This window comes from Camelus ferus, chromosome 7 (assembly GCF_009834535.1).
Source record: "Camelus ferus isolate YT-003-E chromosome 7, BCGSAC_Cfer_1.0, whole genome shotgun sequence".
NCBI lineage: Eukaryota > Metazoa > Chordata > Mammalia > Artiodactyla > Camelidae > Camelus > Camelus ferus.
The window spans coordinates 51,570,129-51,590,258 of record NC_045702.1 but is presented as its reverse complement, the minus strand read 5'-3'; the positions used below and the strand labels follow the sequence as shown (position 1 = coordinate 51,590,258).

At 38.7% G+C, this 20,130-nt stretch overlaps 1 protein-coding gene across 16 annotated transcripts in view; it reads right to left on the bottom strand.

Annotated features, from left to right (window-relative positions):
* The window catches only part of CRPPA (CDP-L-ribitol pyrophosphorylase A), a 331,012-nt gene that overhangs the window by 294,464 nt on the left and 16,418 nt on the right, over positions 1-20,130 (bottom strand). For all 16 annotated transcript variants that reach the window (XM_032483917.1, XM_032483907.1, XM_032483909.1 and 13 more), the window contains one exon: positions 12,832-12,981. In XM_032483917.1, coding sequence (XP_032339808.1) covers positions 12,832-12,981 — 150 coding nt within the window. The remainder of the gene's footprint in view (positions 1-12,831; positions 12,982-20,130) is intronic.

The window sequence follows — 20,130 nt, the reverse complement described above, 5'->3', positions numbered from 1 at the left end:
TCCAGAAGTGAAAATTCACCACACCTGACCCAGGTGTGTCCCGTATCACTGACTTGCTACAAAATGCTCAGCCATGTTCACGGCCACACATTGCTTTTGCCTAAGGCCAAGAAACTGCACCATCCATCTTTCTCAGTTCTCCCTAAAAGTCAGATTAAGTCAGTCAGATTCTGTTTTAATTCCTCATTTTATCTGATATATTTGAAAGCTGTGTGTATTTCACCATAGAGGAAGATGATAATAATGAATCACACGTCCATTCATTGTAGAGCCCTTAGTGAGAAAACATCTTTTAACTTGTCCAGGATACTTTTAAAGGTTTTTGTTTTGTTTTGCTTTGTTTTTCATGGTTTCTCCTCCTATTGCTTATTACTGGGTATTATTTTATTCAGTTTCCTAAAAAATTTGAGAAACTTGCCTTAATCTTCAACTGAAGAATTCATATATCCTAGATGTTTCATTGTGTAAATATGCTGATTAAATACAGAACAACTGAAGTAGTCGACTACATTTAAAAGACTAGTCTTATTTCAATTTTACTGTAAATTAAAAACACTACATAGCACTACAGTTGGATTAAATCATAATACCCTTGCAAATAAATTCTTCAGTTGTTGCTTTACTAAGAGCCACAGGTAAGTAACTCTACCTGTAGTTTTCATAATACAATATTTCATACTGTGTTTTGAAGAACATGTAGTAATTTGGGGTCATTTTTAACATGATAGCTCGCCAACCACTGAACAACACAGCACACACTTCAGGCCATAGCTGCAAAAGTGGGCCTTTTACCAATGGCTTTCTAGACAGCTTGTAGACAAGACCTGGACTTAAATCACTGAAACTAAACTTTAGAACCCCACTATGGCAAACTTTGTAAAATTCGAAAGCTACTCAGAAACCTTGTGATTCACAAATGTACTTAAGGTGCAACTTTAAAAGTAAGATTTTTTCATACCTAGTTTTTATTCTTTTTTTTTTATTGAAGTATAATTGGTTTACAATGCTGTGTTGATTTCTAGTGTACACCAAAGTGATTCAGTTACATATATATATGTGTATATATATACATACATACACATACATATATACACACACATATATATTCTTTTTCAAATTCTTTTCCATTGTAGGTTATTATAAGATATTGAATGTAGTTCCCTGTGCAATACAGTAGGAACTTGTTTATTTCATATATAGTAGTATCTCCATCCAAGTTGCTGCAAATGGCACTATTTTATTATTTTTATGGCTGAGTAGTATTCCAGTGTGTGAGTGTGTATGTGTGTGTATGTAGGTTTGTAAACATACATACACACACACACTGCAACTTTATCCAGTCCTCTGTTGATGGACATTTAGGTTGTTTCCAAGTCTTGACTATTGTAAATAGTGCTGCTGTGAACATTGGGGTGCATGCTATCTTTTCAAATTAGAGTTTCCTCTGGGTATATGATCAGGAGTGGGATTGCTGGATCATATGGTAAGTCTATTTTTAGCTTAAGGAATCTCCATACTGTTTTCCACAGTGGCTGCACTAAACTACATTCCCACCAACAGTGTAGGAAGGTTCCCTTTTCTTCACACCCTCTCCAGCATTTATCATTTGTGAACATTTTTAATGATGGCCATTCTTACTGGTGTGAGGTAATACTTCATTATAGTTTTGATTTGTATTTCTGATAATTAGCAATATTGAGCACTTTCTCAAGTGCCTATTGGCCATTCCTCAAACACAGTTTTAATCACTGACTATATCCAAGACATAGGTCAGGCTTATTCAAGGCCCTATGCTAAAATAAATTTACCGCTGATAGTAGTTAGGAACTTGTGAGATAATGAATTTATTCTTTTATGGATCGCTTCATTGCTAGTATTTCTACCTGTACCTGACAAAAGTGGAAAGAAAATTTTAATAAAAATGTAGCATATTTTCAAACTATATTCCAGAAACACTGAACAGATTCTTACTAAAATTTAGTGTAAATCAAATGGCTCTAGAAACCATGTAATATTACCATCTGGATTATCTGAGAATAGTTTATCTGCAGTCATTTTTAACCTAAGACTGCTTTTAGAGTGTTGTCAGAACTTCCACTGTCCTTAGATTATGTACAAATAGTATTTGATTAACAATTAAGAAACATTTACTTCAATCTGAAATTATTGAATTATGCATGTGGAAAATTAACTCCCTAGAGGTACTACTTTATATCAGTGCCCAGTCTTTTCTTCTCATCTGTGAACTGCATAGTTACAGTATCAACAATCCTACACACATACACACGTGTGTGCACACACAAAAAGCCAGAGATTCTGTGGTCAGATTAAGCCTTAAATTTTCATAAGGAATATATTTAAGAAGAACAAAAGACCCAAATAAAATGTAATTATTTGGTTGCAGTCACTAAAAAAGGAAAAGTCCCTAGAAACCATGATGTCAGCCACAAACAAGTAAATGAAGAACTGCATTCAATTCTGCAAGATATTCAGACCAAATTAGATCAGCAAATGCTCTTGCTTGTTTGCTAAGTTTTCAAAACCTTTCCCTGAATTTACCAATCTAGAAAAGGTAAAGCTAAGTCACCAAAGATCAGGAGCTGAAAGTAACTTTCATTTTCCTCTAGTTTTCTTTCTTGTAATAAATTGTGAAACCGTAACATCTTAAAGATAGTAAAATGTACTCATTCATTACACACATAGAAATAAACAACTACCGTTAAGTCAGGAACCATAGAAGGCAATAAGCATCTCACTGCATTCTTAAAGTTCTATGGCACAAATGGAAAATTTTTAATTTCATAAATTTTTTAAAACCTCATCGTAATCCACACTATTTTTATGGTACAGTTTAGCAAAAATAAGATTTCTATTCCCTGGAATATTTAAAACAAGACTGCTTTTATCTTTACTTGCCACTACTACTCACTTATTATCTTTATCTCCCCTTTACCTTTAATTGAAAAGTTAAAACAAATGAGTATGTTGTCTACAAGTCTATCTATTTCTTGTGCAGAAATGAACTACTTTCTCAGTGTTTCTAGCAGTGATCCACTGCAAGTGTTCCGTATGCAAGTAAGTTCGGGAAACGCTAGCTTAAACAAAGCTCGGCAGCTTCATCTTAGAGATTTTAGTTTACTAATAGGCATTGACAGTCCAACTGTCAAAAACTAAAGACAAGAAGAATTTTGAAAGCAGCAAGAGATTGTTAATTTTGTACAAGACTCACTAGTAAGACTAACAGAATTTCTTAACAGAAACCATGGAGGCCAGAAGGCTGTGGGAAAACATTCAAAGTGCTGACAGAAAAAGATTGTGAACCAATAATTCTATACCCAACAAAATAATCCTTCAAAAATGAAGCAGAAATTAAGACATTCCCAGGTAAGCAAAAACTGGTAGAATTTTTGCTAACCAACATGGTCTACAAGATATACCAAAAGGAGTTTGAGGCTAAAAATCAAAGGACACTAGACAGCAACCTGAATCTACATAAAGAATACCAGTAAAATTAACTACATACATGGGTAAATATAAATGACAGTATAAACATACTTTTAACTTTCTCATTTTAAAAGACCATTGCAAAAATTAATAAATACAAATGAGTATTGAAGGGTATGCCATATATAAAGATTCAATTTACATAACAGTATAGCACAGCCAAGTGTATAAATAGTGTAGAACAGGAGAGTAGTGCTGAATCTTGGATTGTGTGAGGAAATAATTTTGATTCTTAATGCAAGAAAAATTTCAATTATAATAATACATAGAACAGACAGACAAATCTGTAGGTAGTACTCAACCCTGAAGCCACAGTTTGGGAAATCTGCTGTAATGTTACTCTTAGTGCTATAAAACTTATAAAATGTGTACATTTATCACATTTTATATATAAGAAATTCATTCAAAGTGTAAGCAATCTGTTGCTAAAGCTGAAACATTTACTAAGGTAACTTCCTCCAGAACCCAAATGATTTCCTTTAGTCATCTGCATCATCAATAAATAAAAGTTTTGTTTGCTCATTGCTAAGTTAACTTCCCCATAAAAACACTATTTCTCAAATAAAGTCCTTCATTGCATATGTAAGTGTTCCAATGTGGTATTTAATAAATGTTTGTAGTAAATGGCCACACTAAAATGAGATACACTAGAAAAGATAATTCCAATTAAAACTATAAATCGATATCCATCATTTCTTCCAGATTTTTCATTTTTATGAAGGATAAAATATTTTTACTGAGTGACTATTGTATGCAAGGCTCTGGGCTCAGCACTGAGGGTAACACAGTGAGCAAGACAAAGTCCCTGCCTTCTTGGCCTACAGCTTATAGGGGGATAAAGGTAACCAACAAGTAAAACAAACCACACAGGCAATCACAGATTACAGTAAATACTATAGAGGAAATTTTAGAAAGGGAATTAGAAAATTAGGAGAAAGCATAGACAAGAAGGCTTCATAAGGAGTTGTTATTTAAGCTGTGATCTAAAGCATGAAATTAAACCAGAGCATAAGAAAAGGAGCTTGTGTCAGCTGGGAAAAGGGTATCCGGCCAGTCAGGCTGGTACTGCTGCTAAAACCACAAGAATGTTACAGCTTTAGCACCTATCTGTTCATGCCAGAAAATTCATGTCAAGAGGAAAAGGAAAGACGTTAAGAATAAAAGAATAGCAGAAATAACATCAATTATTTGTTGACCACTGAGGAAGATGGAAACATTGGTCATAATTTTTTCATTTCCCTATAGAATGATAAATGCACACCTTTGCCACCATCTCAACGTGAAGCCTACCTGCTTACCGCAGTCTTGTTGGAACTGGTCACATGGCTTGCTTTGCCCAATGGAATGCGAGTGGAAGTGGCCATGTGCTAGTCCCATGCCTATTCCTTATGAAAAACCACATCTTTCCACTTGTTCTCTCACAATTTCTACCACTGCTGTCAGAACTTCCATCAGAGCTGCTGTCCCTCCAGCCTGGGCTCCAGAAGCAGCACACACAGAGCAAACCCAAGCAGAGCCTTCAGCAGGGAGCATGAGTACTAAGACCATAATGAACACCACCCTGTGAAGCCCCCCCTTTATCAACCAACACCCAGCCAACCTGCAGACCAAGTAAGCAAGAATGACTGTTCCATGCCATGGGGTGTGGGGATTAACTGTACCTAAGGGCTGACAAATACTTCTCACATCAGGCACTGTGCTAGGAACTTTACATGGGTCAGCTCATCCCAACTTCCCACTGATCCTTTAAGATAAATATTTTCAGCCCTATTTAACCAACAAGTATACCGAGATTGATGGGTTGAATAGCCTGCTTACAGACACACAGTAAGTGGGAGAACCAAGGATCAAACCCAAGCAGTCTCATTTCAAAGTCCTGTGGCTCCTTATGACCATGATGGTCTCCCTTCTCCTAAGTTGGCTTCAGTCTGCTGACAGTCATGTCGGTAAGTATATCCTTGTCCTCTTTCAGTTCTAGTACTTGTGGATGTGTAATATAAAAAAAACAAACTAGGAACTCAGATTGGTGTTTCCAGATTTGTTATTTTTGTTGTAGCTGCTGCGTAACGATCCAGTTTACCAGGGTGCAAACTAAACAGAGTGCCACCAAGCTTCAGTAACATTTTAAATGATTACACTGTTGTATCTTCCAGAAAATAGTAGCAGAAAAGTAAATGTTATTATTTATCACTTATATTTGATTATAAGAATATTTTAATTCAATTCAGTTTTTTAAAAAATGTCTTGCTAAAAATAATACATCATTGCCACATAACACTGTAAGTACACGATTTGATAGTGGCAACATCCTCCTGGAAAAGAAAATATGATGCCAAAAATGTTCCTTTTAGGAATAAACTGAATTTAGTAAATTCCTTCAACAGAATCAAGACATGGGTAAGTATAAAAAGTGAAATTTATTTAAAATGCAGCACTCAGTGTAAAGGTTTTTTTTCCCCACATAAATTTATACTGCTTTATATATCACCGGGACATGATGTAGCATGATGATTTGTAATATGGCTGAAAACAAAGGGCACTTATGCTTTCTGCAATCCATCAGAATCAGGTATCAAGCAGACTAGCCTACTTCTAATGACAGGAAGTCTGACTTCCTGATACTCTTAATTCCATTTATTATTTTGTGGTAGGGAACACACAGACTGCATGAAATGATGTAACTTATCTTTATCAGCCTAAAGAGGCTTTGGCCATTTACTCTTTTTTTTTTTTTTTTTTTTTTGAACTTACAAAGAAATTTGGGATTACATTAAGGGAAAGGAAATAAAGTCTGGCCAAAGCATCTTGGAATTTTTAGATTTTCTTAGAAATAGAGGACATAAAAATTTTCCTTGCTGTTTTCTTATTATCCTCAAGGCTATAAGGGCTAAGAAAAGGGTGTATTTTCAAGAAAGGAATTTACTGTCATTAAATACATAAGCTTAATAGGATGTTTCCTAAACCTCCCCACTCAACGATAGCCATCAGGAAATAATGGAGTTAGTCATCCTTTATTTCTTCTATTTCAAATATACTCATTCCCTAAGGCATGTATATCAAAAACATTCAACATTAGAACTAAACATCAAAGTTACACCAAAAAGATGAAAACTACACAGATAAAGACAGACAACATGCCAATAAAAATGCACTGCTGAATATATTCACAACTAACCAGCTAAGCAAATAGTCTCTAGTCTTTTCATCCTGGGTTATCAAATCTTATTAAAAATATTCACAAAATAATTATACTTTTTATGGCAAGTATCATCACAATGTATTAGAATAATGCATGTTATTGTTTTAAGAATCATTTTCAGGAAACAACAGATAAAGTAATCAGGATGCAATTTTTATCTTGTTTTTGCCATTTAATAGATACTGACCCTTACAAGTATTTTGACTTCTTAACTATCAAACGGGAGTATCATCTACCAGTTACTCTGCCTTCCGTAGAGTACTCAGTGAACTGATTTCCCTTTCCCTTTGCGTGAATCAAAAATTCAATGTTACTTTAACAAAGAAAGTGTGTCCTAGAATGAAGCCAAGAGTGACATTTTGAACCAGTTTCAAGTGACCTAAGAGTCTTTAGGAGACACATACTCCTCCCCGGTCAATCCCCACTCTGAGCACATTTCCAGCTCCCACAGCCGTCAGGAACAGATGAGAACGCCTGCTCCAAGTGGAAGCTTAGACACAACAGGCACCCAGATGAGAACTGTCAGTGCAAAAGGCAAGTAGCTCTAAACCAAGTAATAGGGATTTTTCACTTGTTCCATGGATATATTCTAACATCTAATCGCTATTGTAGAAATTTTAAATGAATGTCATTGGATAGAAATGGGATGTGGTTCAATCTGTTTTAGTTCTGTAAGCTAAAGGATGGATTATTATTGGAGCTTTATATACAAAGGCCAGCATTTCTGCCATTGAAACAAACCTTCTGGGATCTTCCCCCACAACTTAAGCCTGAAATCTCTTTCCAAGTAACTATTTCTTCTCTAACACAAGGTCAAACATCCTTATGGTGATTCGTCAGGCAAATGCACTGACCACTAACTCCTTCTATCTATAACTGTGTCCCTCCTCCAGCTTATTCTACTTGGGAGAGATTAGTGTCTCATGTCCATTTATGCTCCTGTAACCAAGCAAACGACCACTGGATGGTCTTCTGAATCTCTGCTCACCTCACTGGCTTGACAACTTATATACACCTTCCATGCTCAATAATAAAGTATATTTGAACAAAAACAAAATGTCAGGGAAAAAATTCTAGGTTACTTCCAAATCTCAAAATCATGAAGCTTCAAGAGATTCAGTTTATAGAATTAACTCTTTAAGTTTTTACATTTAAACACTTTACTAGGGGCTGAACAAACTGAAGCAAACAATGGATTTATAATAATGTGGAATTTGCATCAACTGCCACTATTTCTAGTTATTTCCTTCTCAACAACCTAGCAAAGATATTATCTTCTGTCATGGTCAAAAATACCAAGACTCAGAGAAGTACAGTGAAACACTGAACACAAAGTCGCAGAAACTAAACACAAATGATTCCACATTTTTTACTCTTACAACATGATGATTGTGGTGGATTAAAGAGAGCCACCAATTCCTTATGGGGAGGGGGTGTTTGTGTTCCCTCTCCTTAAATACGTGGGCTGGACTTTAACTGCTGTGACCTATGGAGACGACACAAGTCACGGTGTTCCGGATCCAGGCTCCAGCTGTAATGAGACAGGAGCCTCCACCTTGACCTCTGGGAACCCAGTCTATCTTCAAGGTGACTGTTGATTACAGCCAACAGATTCACTATGTTTTTTTTCAATCCAGGATACTTTATTTCAGTTCTCAGATTTCTATTTGATCTTTTACCCTTTCCATATTTGTCTTGAAATTCCTCACCCTTCACCCATTATACTAACCTTGTCATGGAGATTTTAAACTCCTATGCTGCTGTTTTCAACCTCTGGGTCTTTTACTATTGACCACTTAACATCAGCCACTTTTACCTTCTTAATATTTAAGTTTCAAAATATGTACTAGACACTGTAGGTGATATTTCACAAACTACAGATTGTTAGTTCCCATGGTGTTTCCTGGGAAGTGGCACTCCTAAAATGTGGTCCTTCTAGAATCCTCATGAAAAGCCAGCAGTGTTTACCAGTTCTCTTTCACACAGCAAGACTCCAACTCCAAACCCTGTCTTCCTCTGGAGCGAGCTGGTGCTCCAGTCTCTGTTCACCTCCTTCAGGCTTCCCGCTGATGATTTTCTCCCGAGTCCCTTAGGATACTGCCCTACACATGCACAGTTCAGGAGTCAGCAAAGGCTTGAAATTGTATATTGCAGATGTCGGCCCTCTCTCCTGTGTGGCTTCCTCCATCTGGAATACTTCCTTCCATGGCCAACTTTCCTGGAGGCCCCAGACTCCATCCTCTGGCTTCGCAGGCCAAAAAAGATAATAGCTTTCTGCCTCACCACTAGAGTGACTAAGAAGTGACCTCGGGAAAAAACCACTTGTATTATGTGTCACTCATGTTCAGGCAGGAGTCAAACTACACAAAAATTTGAATGGGAGAGATTTAATAGTGTATTACTATGCAGAATGGCTTTATAAAGAATGAAGAAAACAGAACTCTAAGAAACCTTCTAAGTCTGAGGGAAGACACCCAAGGAACGAACAAACTTGGGAAGAAGGGGGCCCCTACATCCAAGCCTGAGATTCAAATCTCACTGGAGAAGGTACGTTGGTGGCACACTGGATGGTGGAGGAGTTAATGGCCGGACCTGGGCCAGAGCGGGGCCCACGATCAGCAGGCCAAGGCTAGTATCTCAGAATCCCTGGGCGAGGACTGGCAAGCTGAGAGCCCCTCTGGATGGCCGGGAGCCCGAGACTGCTGAACAGGGACCCGCAGACAGAGGCTCAGGGCCCAGAGACCAAGGCTGGCATGCACAGAACTGCCATCCAGGACTGGCTAAGAGGAAATCCTCCACCAGGGGGTCAGCAGGCAAAGAATGGCATCAAAACTGCCGCAGAGTGAATGACACTGTGTGCCCCACACGCATGCCAATGGCAGATGCAGGGGCAGCAGGAGTGGAAGCACCCCAGACTCAGAAAAGTCCCTTCAACCTGCAGTGTCACCTTAACACCCTTCACTGATGAACCTTAAAATGTCTTGGCAAAGGAGAGATGTCCGCAGGATCCGGCAACGTGGTGAGGAGTGGATCCAGAGCTCAGTGGCGCACCACCTAAGTGTGGCTCTGACCTAGCCTGATTCTCTTCTTTCTCTTTTGGAAGGCTGAATCCCTTCCAGTTGTGGACTACTTTCAGTCCCTTCTCTTTGCCATTGTACAAGTACAAATAGACACATGTACATCCCACCTCTCCTTCTGTATTGATGTTTCTCTCTCTCAAGAGACAGATACCGGAGTTTTTAACTTATCCACTGGACGTTAGCTGTTCAAGCTATTCTGTCATTCCTGGGAGCCAAAAGCTCTAGGTAACGATTTGACACAACACAGAATCCAGACAATACTGTAAGCAGAGAACTACCACTATTTTCTTTTCAGACAACCTACTGTGAGGTTTAGGAAATGTATGGCCATCTTGGCATACACAGTGCTCCTAAGTTTCAACTAAAACTAAATCCTCAGTCAAAATACTCTCAGTAAAAAATGATTTCCACTAGTCCTAAAAAAAAACTGAGTTCATTTCAAAACATATGAAAAATGTCTTCTTGAACTGCCCAGATAATGCTAGATGACATCTCTAGCTCATATTTTGAAATATCCAACTCATCCTCACTCTTCTTCAAGATATTAATGCCCACAAATAACAATGCCCATAAAGTAATGACATCAATGCTGAAATCATTTGTAGAGAAGAGATTAGATGTTTACTTCTGAGACGTCTACAATATTTCAGAACATGTTGAAGGGCACGTAGTTTTAAGGGTTGGATCCCACACAACCATTCTCTATAAAGGTGCTTCCCAAACATGCCAGAATTAGTATTATATAGTTAATAATCTTTTTTATGTCATTATATATGACTTGTCAATGTCCTAAGCAATAGCCCAATATAACATTAAACCCTGCCGGAACCAATTAAAAGCAAAGCTTTCCTTCTGGTTCTTCTGGCAATACTTTGTGTAACACCCAAGAAGAAAGCTACGTTACAAACCCAAACAACTTTGGCACCAAACATCATGGAAAATTATTACTTTATGAGAGACATGTGTATCTTCTAAAAGTGGTTAGAAAATATTTTAGCAAAAGCAAAATACAGTAACAGTTGCTTGTACAGCATGCATGTGGACACAGTATGAACAAAACTCCACAGCTGAATCAGATGTATCATTCTGGGGAGTGGTGTAGATAAGGCATTATAGCCATTAGACTTCAGATCTTGAGTGTTGCTGGGAAAGATGTGGGCTATAAAGGCAGGTTCAAGGATGAGAGAAGGCATCAGGGGGCAGTCAAGTATGGTTTTACTTTCAAACATGGATTTTTTTAGTTTAGCTTTCTTTATAAAAGTGTTAACATTCATTTTTCTTATTAGTTCATTAAAACCAAAATGTGTACGTACACAAATCATCGAAGAGCTAACAGAGAGAAATGTGTTATATACTCAAACTGCCTTCTGTGTCTTTATCATCAAAAATAATTCATAAGAATGTCTATCAAAACCTCCAAAATGTCTTAAATGAGGATTTCTCATCTGAACCACACCCGTGTTATTTCTTTATGACTGTTCTCAATTTTCCCAAGAATGCAATAGAAGAGAATTATTCACAGAAAATGGATACTTTAGGTTGGTGGTTCCCAAGATTCAGGGTCATGTGGCAAGGCTTGTTTGTTTAAACACAAATAGATGGGCCCCATTCCCAGAGTTTCTGCTTAAGTAGGTCTGAGGTGGAGCCCCAGAATTTGCATTTTAACAAGTTCCCAAACATGCTCACACTGCTGGTCTGGGAACCACAGGTTGAGAACCTGCGCTTCAGTGCATTAGGGCTTAATTCTCTAGGAACGACTGCTCAAACATGCCGCTCTAATGTGAGTATCATGAGATTCTATTCTCTACAATATAGCTACCACATTTATTCTTCTTGATGTAAATGCTTACATCAAGATGAATAAATTATTACAGTAATCTTAGGAAGTATTAGAAATGTTCGACAGATGTTTGGCTCAGCATGATTTAGGCTACAAAATAGGATTTTTAAATAAAAACCTCAGAAGTTTTTAATAGTAAAATATTTATGATTAATGACCAAATACAAGTAAATTTTGGTCTAACAAGTTGTAAGAAAATACAAACCATGACCGACTATTCATACCATTAAAATTGATTGATTTACAGTCTCAATATTTAAAACGGTAACCGACAGTTAAGATTGATTCATTACGTGAATACCTTCCATCCAAAATGTGCAACTCTTCTATTATAAACGTTAATATTTATGTTACTGTTATCTCATTCTTAAAAGTCCATCTGTCTCTATTTACTGATTGTCTAACACCAGCCAAGCACTGGCTTAGTTGCTTTAAGTCACCATATTTCATTGGGAAGTTTCTGACAAACATAACAACTGATCAATAAAATTCAAATAAATGCCAGTAAAATTTTAAAGGTACAAACTGTTTCCAAAATATGAAAACCAAGATAATCCAGTATAATCTAAATATGGATTTGCTATTTTGCAATTACTTTACCTTTAGCTAAAATTTTAATTAATAAAATGTCTACACAGCGGTGGAGAAATTGTTACCACTGCGGGCCTGAGAATGCTACACTTAGGAAGACCTGCTCACCAGTTGGGTCCTCGGCCAGCATCTGGGAGCTTGGCTCTTGGAGTATTTCCAGTGAACAGTTAACTGATAAGTATGGCTCACTGTGCCTAGACTGTTTGCATAAACAGCATGGTTTATGCTGAACACCTGCTTTCCTCCTGGGAATCTGAAGCTTTTATGCGCTAGGCAAAGGGTACGTCTGTGATCAATCCAATACCTTACACATTAGGTCTCTAACGGGCTCCCCTGGGGAGAAACGTCACATAAACGTTGCTGCCTCTTCTTTGCTGGAGGGAAGGCGTGCTTTGTGCGACCCTGCAGGGCACAGAGCCTAAGGAATGGATTTCTCCACACTCTGCCTGTTTCTCTCACATGATCCAGCTGTGTGTCCTGACTACTTCACTCCCAACATTCTCCATGTGTACAACTAAATACAGAGTTCTGGGAGTTCTTCTAGCAAATCTCCCAAGGTGGGGGTGTCCTGAGAGGCCCGTAACACAGCAGCTTTTTCAAGAAGCCAAGATCTTTACCTGCTGATATGCTTCGTAGATCACATCAAATAGGAAGGCCTGTGGCATTTCGCTTGCTCTGTGTTTGGTACGGTCTAGTGAGTGGTCTAAGCAACCATCCGAAGACGGACTGATGACAGTAGACACGAGAGGACGGATTGCTCCTGCTGCCTGAGGAAGAAAGAGGCAAATAACACATTTATTTCACCTAGAAAATATTTTCAAGTTAAATTCTGAAGTCTGTCTTGGTTTTATAACACGTTTTATACCTTCAACAAGCTACCGCAAGAACGATTTTAAACAAGTCTTAATTTGGTTCATAAATCAAATCATTTCAAATCAAAAATCAACCTCATACCAGTACAGTTCCACATACTAAAATGTAGAAATGATTTTTCATTTAAGGTTCAAAATTCTTTTCATCACAGACCATTGAAGTCAAATAAAAAAAAAAAAAAAAAAAGGATGCTACGATACAATTGGGTATTCCCTGAAGATGAGAGGAGGAAAGACTATTGTCAAAGAACTCAAAAGGCGTATACAGGAATATTTACTAATTAGTGTGCTTTCAAGGACTTAATTTACACATTAGGTAATTAAGCATAGAGACATTCCCCTAAGATCCTCAAAATGAGATTCAACTACCATCCAAGTAACAATGAATTTATGTCTTGCTCTAATTCCTGCGAAAAATAGTTCCCTTCAAACATCACCGCAGTGCAACACTCCCTCAGGCAAAATATCTGTTGATTTCAGTTGGTCTGATGGAAACTGTCTCATTAACAGACGCCCCCAAACTTTAAAAAGATACCTTATCTGACAATTTTTCCCTTTACCTTTAATAGTTTCATTATAATGTAGACTTGAAGCTCATTACCAGATAGCTGCCTTGGTGAAGTAGCCTGAAAATCAAGCTCCTGTGGAAAGTAGTTACCCACACTGCCTTACACTGACTGCAAAATGTCCTCCTAGCTTCCAAACAATTGCTGCGTGAGGGCTGCAGCACGTAATATTAATGCCTAAAAATTAATTTGGTGTTGAAGAGACCAACATCTGAGCAAGACAGACAGTCCACAAGCTAGTTTACAAAAGCCAAGAGACTGGCTAAAAATCAAAGCTAATGTGTGAGCCAAGAAGACAGTGTACACATTGTGTCACCATTTCCAGTGATTTGAGTAGACGTTTGGAGCTTAGGCAGAAAATCACAAGTGAAGAGACAGCCAGAGGTGACAGGGAGGGAGTGATGCCCAAGTAGGCGAAAGGCGGGTGAAGAGCAAGCCAGCTTGTGAAGCCGGGACCTACCCGTAGAGGTTACGGGACAGGAGAGAACACACGTGCACACACAGACACACTGCTTGTTAAGGGAAAACTTAGATTTCCATTCCAACTACTTACACTTAATTCCATGCCAAGCCATGCAGTAAGATTTAAAAGAACGTGAGACACACAAAATGTCAGCGTGAGGAACTCTTAGCCTCTCTTTCCCAGTAAAACAATTCACAGTGAAAAGTATTTTAAAAACAACCATTTAAAGCCTTTGAAAATTGTCCTCAGGGCATCCAGCAAATTAACATGTAAGAGTTATCTCCTAACTCTTGGTAAGAATGGTGTCTGTGGTCCTCGAACCACAGGACTGTTTCTTCCTTCATTCCACAACACCCCATTCAATGGGACTGAGGATCCACTCAGAGCCACAAAGATGGGGCTCCCTCCTCCCTGAGCTGCCAGTGGGAGGGGCAGACCACCAGCATTTCCCATCCCACTCAGCTCCACGTCACAGAGGCTCAGTTACAGGCGTGTGTGGCCGAGAGGCTGGAGACTCCCTTCGTCCACATTCCCTCCACCCGCAGAGTCGAAGACCTATCCTGCGCGAGGCAGGCGGAGGACACTGGCGCCCTGATCACCCCGACCCAGTTCACACACAGGGCAGAGGTTCCATGCTAGGAGAGGCAAAAACGGCCGAGTCTAAGTCCTCAATGCAGCACCCTACTCCTGAAGGAGAGGGGCTCACTCAGAAACAAGACAGCATGCCCACCCGCAGTTCCAAAGTAGTGCCACGGTGATTTTTCACAGGGAGAAAGACAGACTCTAGGAACAGAGCCAGGAAGCTCTCCCCAAGGGAACTCAACTTTATTTGGAAGTGCGCTTGAGGATGTTTAAGTGTAAGTACACTCTCAAAAGAAACGGATTATCATGCTGAGTAGTTAAGAGAAAGGCAATAGCTACACGAGAGCTATCTCCTGGGCCTTGGTCCCCCCTGCCCTCCAAAAAGGAGCAATTAGCCCACAATGAATGGAGCTTATCAGCTGGCTGTCCGCAGAGACAGACAGTAGTTCAATCAATGATCAGGGAAAGACAGGTAAAAGAGAACCCTGCTAACCACTGTCAGTCATTCCACAGTGACAACACACTTGTCTAGACTAGCACCCTCTGTGAAGTGACTTCAGAGGCTTTGCCCTGCAGAGGAAAAAGACTTTGTGACTTTGCTCGTGTATGTTAGTGAACAAGGACACAGTCAGCCCTGTGGAGAGGGGGAGTCAGCATCTGGAACTAACAATTTATCTAAAATACAGTTTTAACAACAAATATAAAGACATGCCTCCAAATAGGAAGGTGTCATCCATACAAAGTATATAAAAAAAAAAGGCAAATACAAATAGCCTGTGAGATGCTGCACTTAGCAGGTAAAACTTCAAATCAGATATTATAAATATGTTCAAAGAACAAAAGGGTATCGTCGAGTAGGTCTCTACAGCAATAGTCTTTGATCCTGCCTCACTGTGCTGTTATTTTACTGAACTGTCTCCATTAGAGGACAGGCACTGACATCTCCCGTTATTCAATCAATCCTCCATTGATCAAGCATCTTCCACCTAGTACCAGATTTCTCTGCACCAGTTTGAAACAAAACTCTGAAAGAATTGTCTGTACTGCACTACTTGTGTCTCTAGTTTCTCTCGCCTCCCATGCCCTCCATAGTCTACTTTTATCAGGATTTATCTCCACAAAACCACAAAATACTTTTACCAAGGTCACAATGACCCTCCACACTTCCAAATCCAATGGGGGACTGTCTTCTTGGGGACATTTGTTCAATTGGTTTTCAGAAACCATTATCATCAAGCAAACCCTCTCATTTTCCCCACTTTAAAATCCTAGATCCATATAGCCTCCTTCCAAGTGGTAAAAAAGTTCGAGTTCAAACCTCATCAAGGTGACCCATTCCATAGAGGACTTCCAGCCCCACAGCTTCAAATACCATGTATGAAAACTTACACATCTATACATCCAGCCCAGAATATTCTCTCCAATTCTGGACTTGTACATCTGAACACCTACCTAACATCTCCACTCATATCAAAATACACATCAACAGTAACATATTGAAATCAAAGTTTTGGTTGTACTCATACCACACCCCTCACAACTTGCTCCTCTACAGACTTCTACACCTGCATAAACATCTACTCTATTCTTTTAGTCCTTCTTACCAAAAACCTTGACGGTCATCATTGATTTCCCCTCTCTAATATTTCAGATTCAACCCATCAGCAAAGCTCAGGCTCAAAATATCCCCGTATCTGCCCACTTTTCCCTGTGTCTACTGCCACAATGTGAATCCAAGGCATCCATCTTCCCTCTCAGACTGCACACCAGTCAAAAGCCACACAGACGTCAGTAATTTTGACTGTATTAAAATTCTTTAAATGCCTGTTCATCACAAAATGGTACTAACAATTTTTAAAAAGAATTTTAAAAAGAGATAATCATTACAACACATATAACGTATACTTCACAAATTATTGATTTCCAAAATATGTAAATAACTACAATACTTCAGTGTTTATTTGAAAACTAGAAACAGGGGCAAAAGACTTACCTGAATAATTCAATGAGAACACATAAACCCCTTAAATATAGGAAGAAATGCCCAACTGTTAACGAAATGACAATTTAAGCCACAAAGAGAAAGCATTTTCCACTATCTGAATTAGAAAAACTTAAGTAACAATTTCAAGTCATGGTGAGAGTGTGGAGCAAACTCTTGTTAATATACTTCTGATGAGTGTAAATTCATACAAATTTAGAAAATAATTTAGCATCATCTGGTAAAGCTGGTAATATGTATACATATAGAACCTAGAGAAATCCTTGCACATGTGCACCGGAAGACACAATCATGCTAAGCAATGTTTGCAGTAGCAAAAACTAAAAACAAATGTCCACCAACTGTAAACAGATGAATTGTGATCTATAAAGCAGTGATCATGAATGTATTATAACTGCAAATTCACATGAACACATCTCCCCAAATATATTGTGCAAAAATATACTATCAAAATATATTCAAAGCAAGTTAAATATCGTATGGACACATCAATTACACCTCAATAAAAAAATAAAGTGTAAATAAAATCATAAAACCTTACAACTATGTTCTCTAGGGATACATGCTACAGAACTGAAGAAAAAGGCAAGAGAATAATAAACCAAGTTCAAGGTAATGTTTATCCGTCTGGAAGGAGTAAATGCAATCAGGGCAGAGACACCATTTCAGAATGACTAGTCATGTTCTATTTATTATATAAGGTGGTAGATCTGTAGGTGTCCAAAGTCCTCTGCATGTTTTCATTATTGTTAGAAAGAAGATTTCTAAGATGTGTATTTTGAATACTGAAAACTAACTTCTCAAGAGCAGAGATCCTCCATAACTGAGACATCATTACGGTAGGACTGGTAAACCACAGAAATTACTAGCTTCTTTTCTATGGAAGCCAAAACATCAGGTGGAAAGTAGCACAACATAAAGACTAGCGAAAGTGCAAGGTGGCTACCAGCTTCCTGAGTCCCACTGAACAAAAGGCTCACAGAAAGGGTCACAGGCGAAAGTAACTCCTTTGTCCAAGTGTCGACAAAGTCAGTTAGCTGCCTCTAACACACAGCTATCTGAAGTTTGTTTTATGAAGCCTAATTCCCAAGTTATTAAATGCACTGTCTCCTTGGGAATTAGCCTAAGAAACTCCAAATGGAAGCTTAACAGCTCAGCATCACAGTGATTACCTGCCTCTCGGGCTAATCTATCAAGCATTCCCACATGTCAATACCTGGAAACCATCAGATACAAATCATTACAATATGCAATAATGAACCCCACCTCTACTGTTTACTCTTGAAAGCACAACTGAACAATATTTATCATCCATCCACACAGCAGGTGCTGACACGCACCCTCCTTAGGCATCTGCATTCAAGCTAATTATGACAACCTACAACAGAAGCCCTCTGACTATTTAATTACAATTTCAGTTAGCTGAGTTGTCTTTATTCAGAGGCTACTTAATGTTTACAGGATAACATCTTCAAAGCCAATTATTGGCAATTATGAGATTTTGAATATTTCACATTTTTCTAGCAGAATACTTCCAATCTCCTTTTATGATAAAGAATCTACAGTTTATTCAGTATAGAAATACAGGTTTTAGAAAGACCTGTCCAAATGACTGTATCACTACTCAGTATCCTAAACCTGAATATGCAGCAAAAAGGAACAAGGAGCCTTCACTGAATACTAAACTTTTATCTTAAACCTAACATAATCAGAGATATTGTACCTGGATGTGTAATACACTTTAATTCCTAGATATACTCATCTTTCCTTGATCTACTCATTCCAACTTCATTTTAAGGTAATTCATAGAACAGATATATGGGGGTAGACAGTTTCAGGTAATTAAGCAAAACAAAAGCGTTTCACACAGGAGCTTCTCTAGCATCAGAAACAAATCAAGTTTCACCTCATTCCACTGTAGTCAGGGAATAAGTAATCCAGCACCTGCCCTGGGCATTTAAACCTTCGTCATAATTTCCCAGTAAATCATCACAACAGCTTTTTCACAGAACCACTGATTCTTTAGACATAGGACTTAATACCAAAGTCTCTCTCGAGTATTTAATGAGGGACCCAGGACCCAGGACTTTACTCCAACCTTCAGTGCAGAACTTCATGATCCGAACTATCCAGAGATCAAGTTCAACTGATTATTAACCATGGTCAGTTCTACTTCATGTCAAATTTCAGATACAGGGCCAACTATCTGCTAAGTGATTTTTCATCTCTTTTAAAATGGCCCAAAATACATTGCAAAAGTTATAAAACTGAGTAGTTTATTCTTCTTGATGCACACATTAACTTTAATAGAATTTTCAAAGTGTTGTTAATCATCGCTAAATAGTCATTCTGCACAGTCCACAGGAAGAGATTACACACACCTTCATGTCAGTTTCTCATTACATAAATTCCACCGTTTCTCTTGAGATTAACAATTTGCTAACTAAACTAGTGCTGCTAAGCATCTTATACATAGTATATGAGCTAGTCCTTACCACCTCCCCAAAAAGGATTCTTATCTAAAACATCATGCCAAAGTTGAGAAACCCTCTGTCACATTCATGTTCAGATACAGGAAGAAACGAAGGTCTGCAGCCTGTTCTCAGAAGCAAAAACTCCCTGTTGCCTTACATAATGAAAAAACCCCACACAGGAGGCATGTATAGGACATCTTGTTTTATGAGCAACCGTAAGATACACTATGAACTAGGGCAGCACCATGAAACTCGGGCAGTCGTAACCCTTAGGTAAATACGATTTCCATTTCCATAAATAGGCCTGCAGAGCTGTGGCAAGCAGTCATCAGTGCCTAAACCCTAATTTCACAGAACCTCTCCAGGGGTCTGGAGAGGGCAGAAGCACAGGCATTTGGGGAAAACAGACAAGGCCTACTGCCAGGAAAAGGAAAGGAAAACTAAAAGCACACAAAATACATGTGTCTTATTTCCTCAGGGCTCACGTACCACACAGTCAGGTCCAGACAATCCAGTTCCCTGAACATTTAGTAGCTAGTGCTCCCCTCTCCATTTCTATTGGCTTAAATAGGCTTCGTCGTCACTCAGCCGCTTTACTATAGATCCTCTACTGGTTTCAGTTCCCTCAAACTCCTCCTTTAGTCCAGCCTCCCAACCAGGGAGACAATCGTCTTTGTCAAGTTCGAGTCGTATTATTCCCTGCTAGTGGGCAGGGTATAGCACACAATTAATTGAATCTTTGATCATATACCTGAACTCCTTCTCCAGCCCCATTCCTCTTGCCCCAGAGGTCCAGCTGGCTCAAGGCCCCAGCTATAATCCCCACTGGTGATTAGACACCATTGGTCTTTCTGGTGACCAGCCCATATCCTCAGTCATCTCCTCTTATCAGTATAAGCTCAGGTGAGATCCAAGGGGCTCATGAGAAACAAAGAGCCTCCTTTTACTTGGGAAATT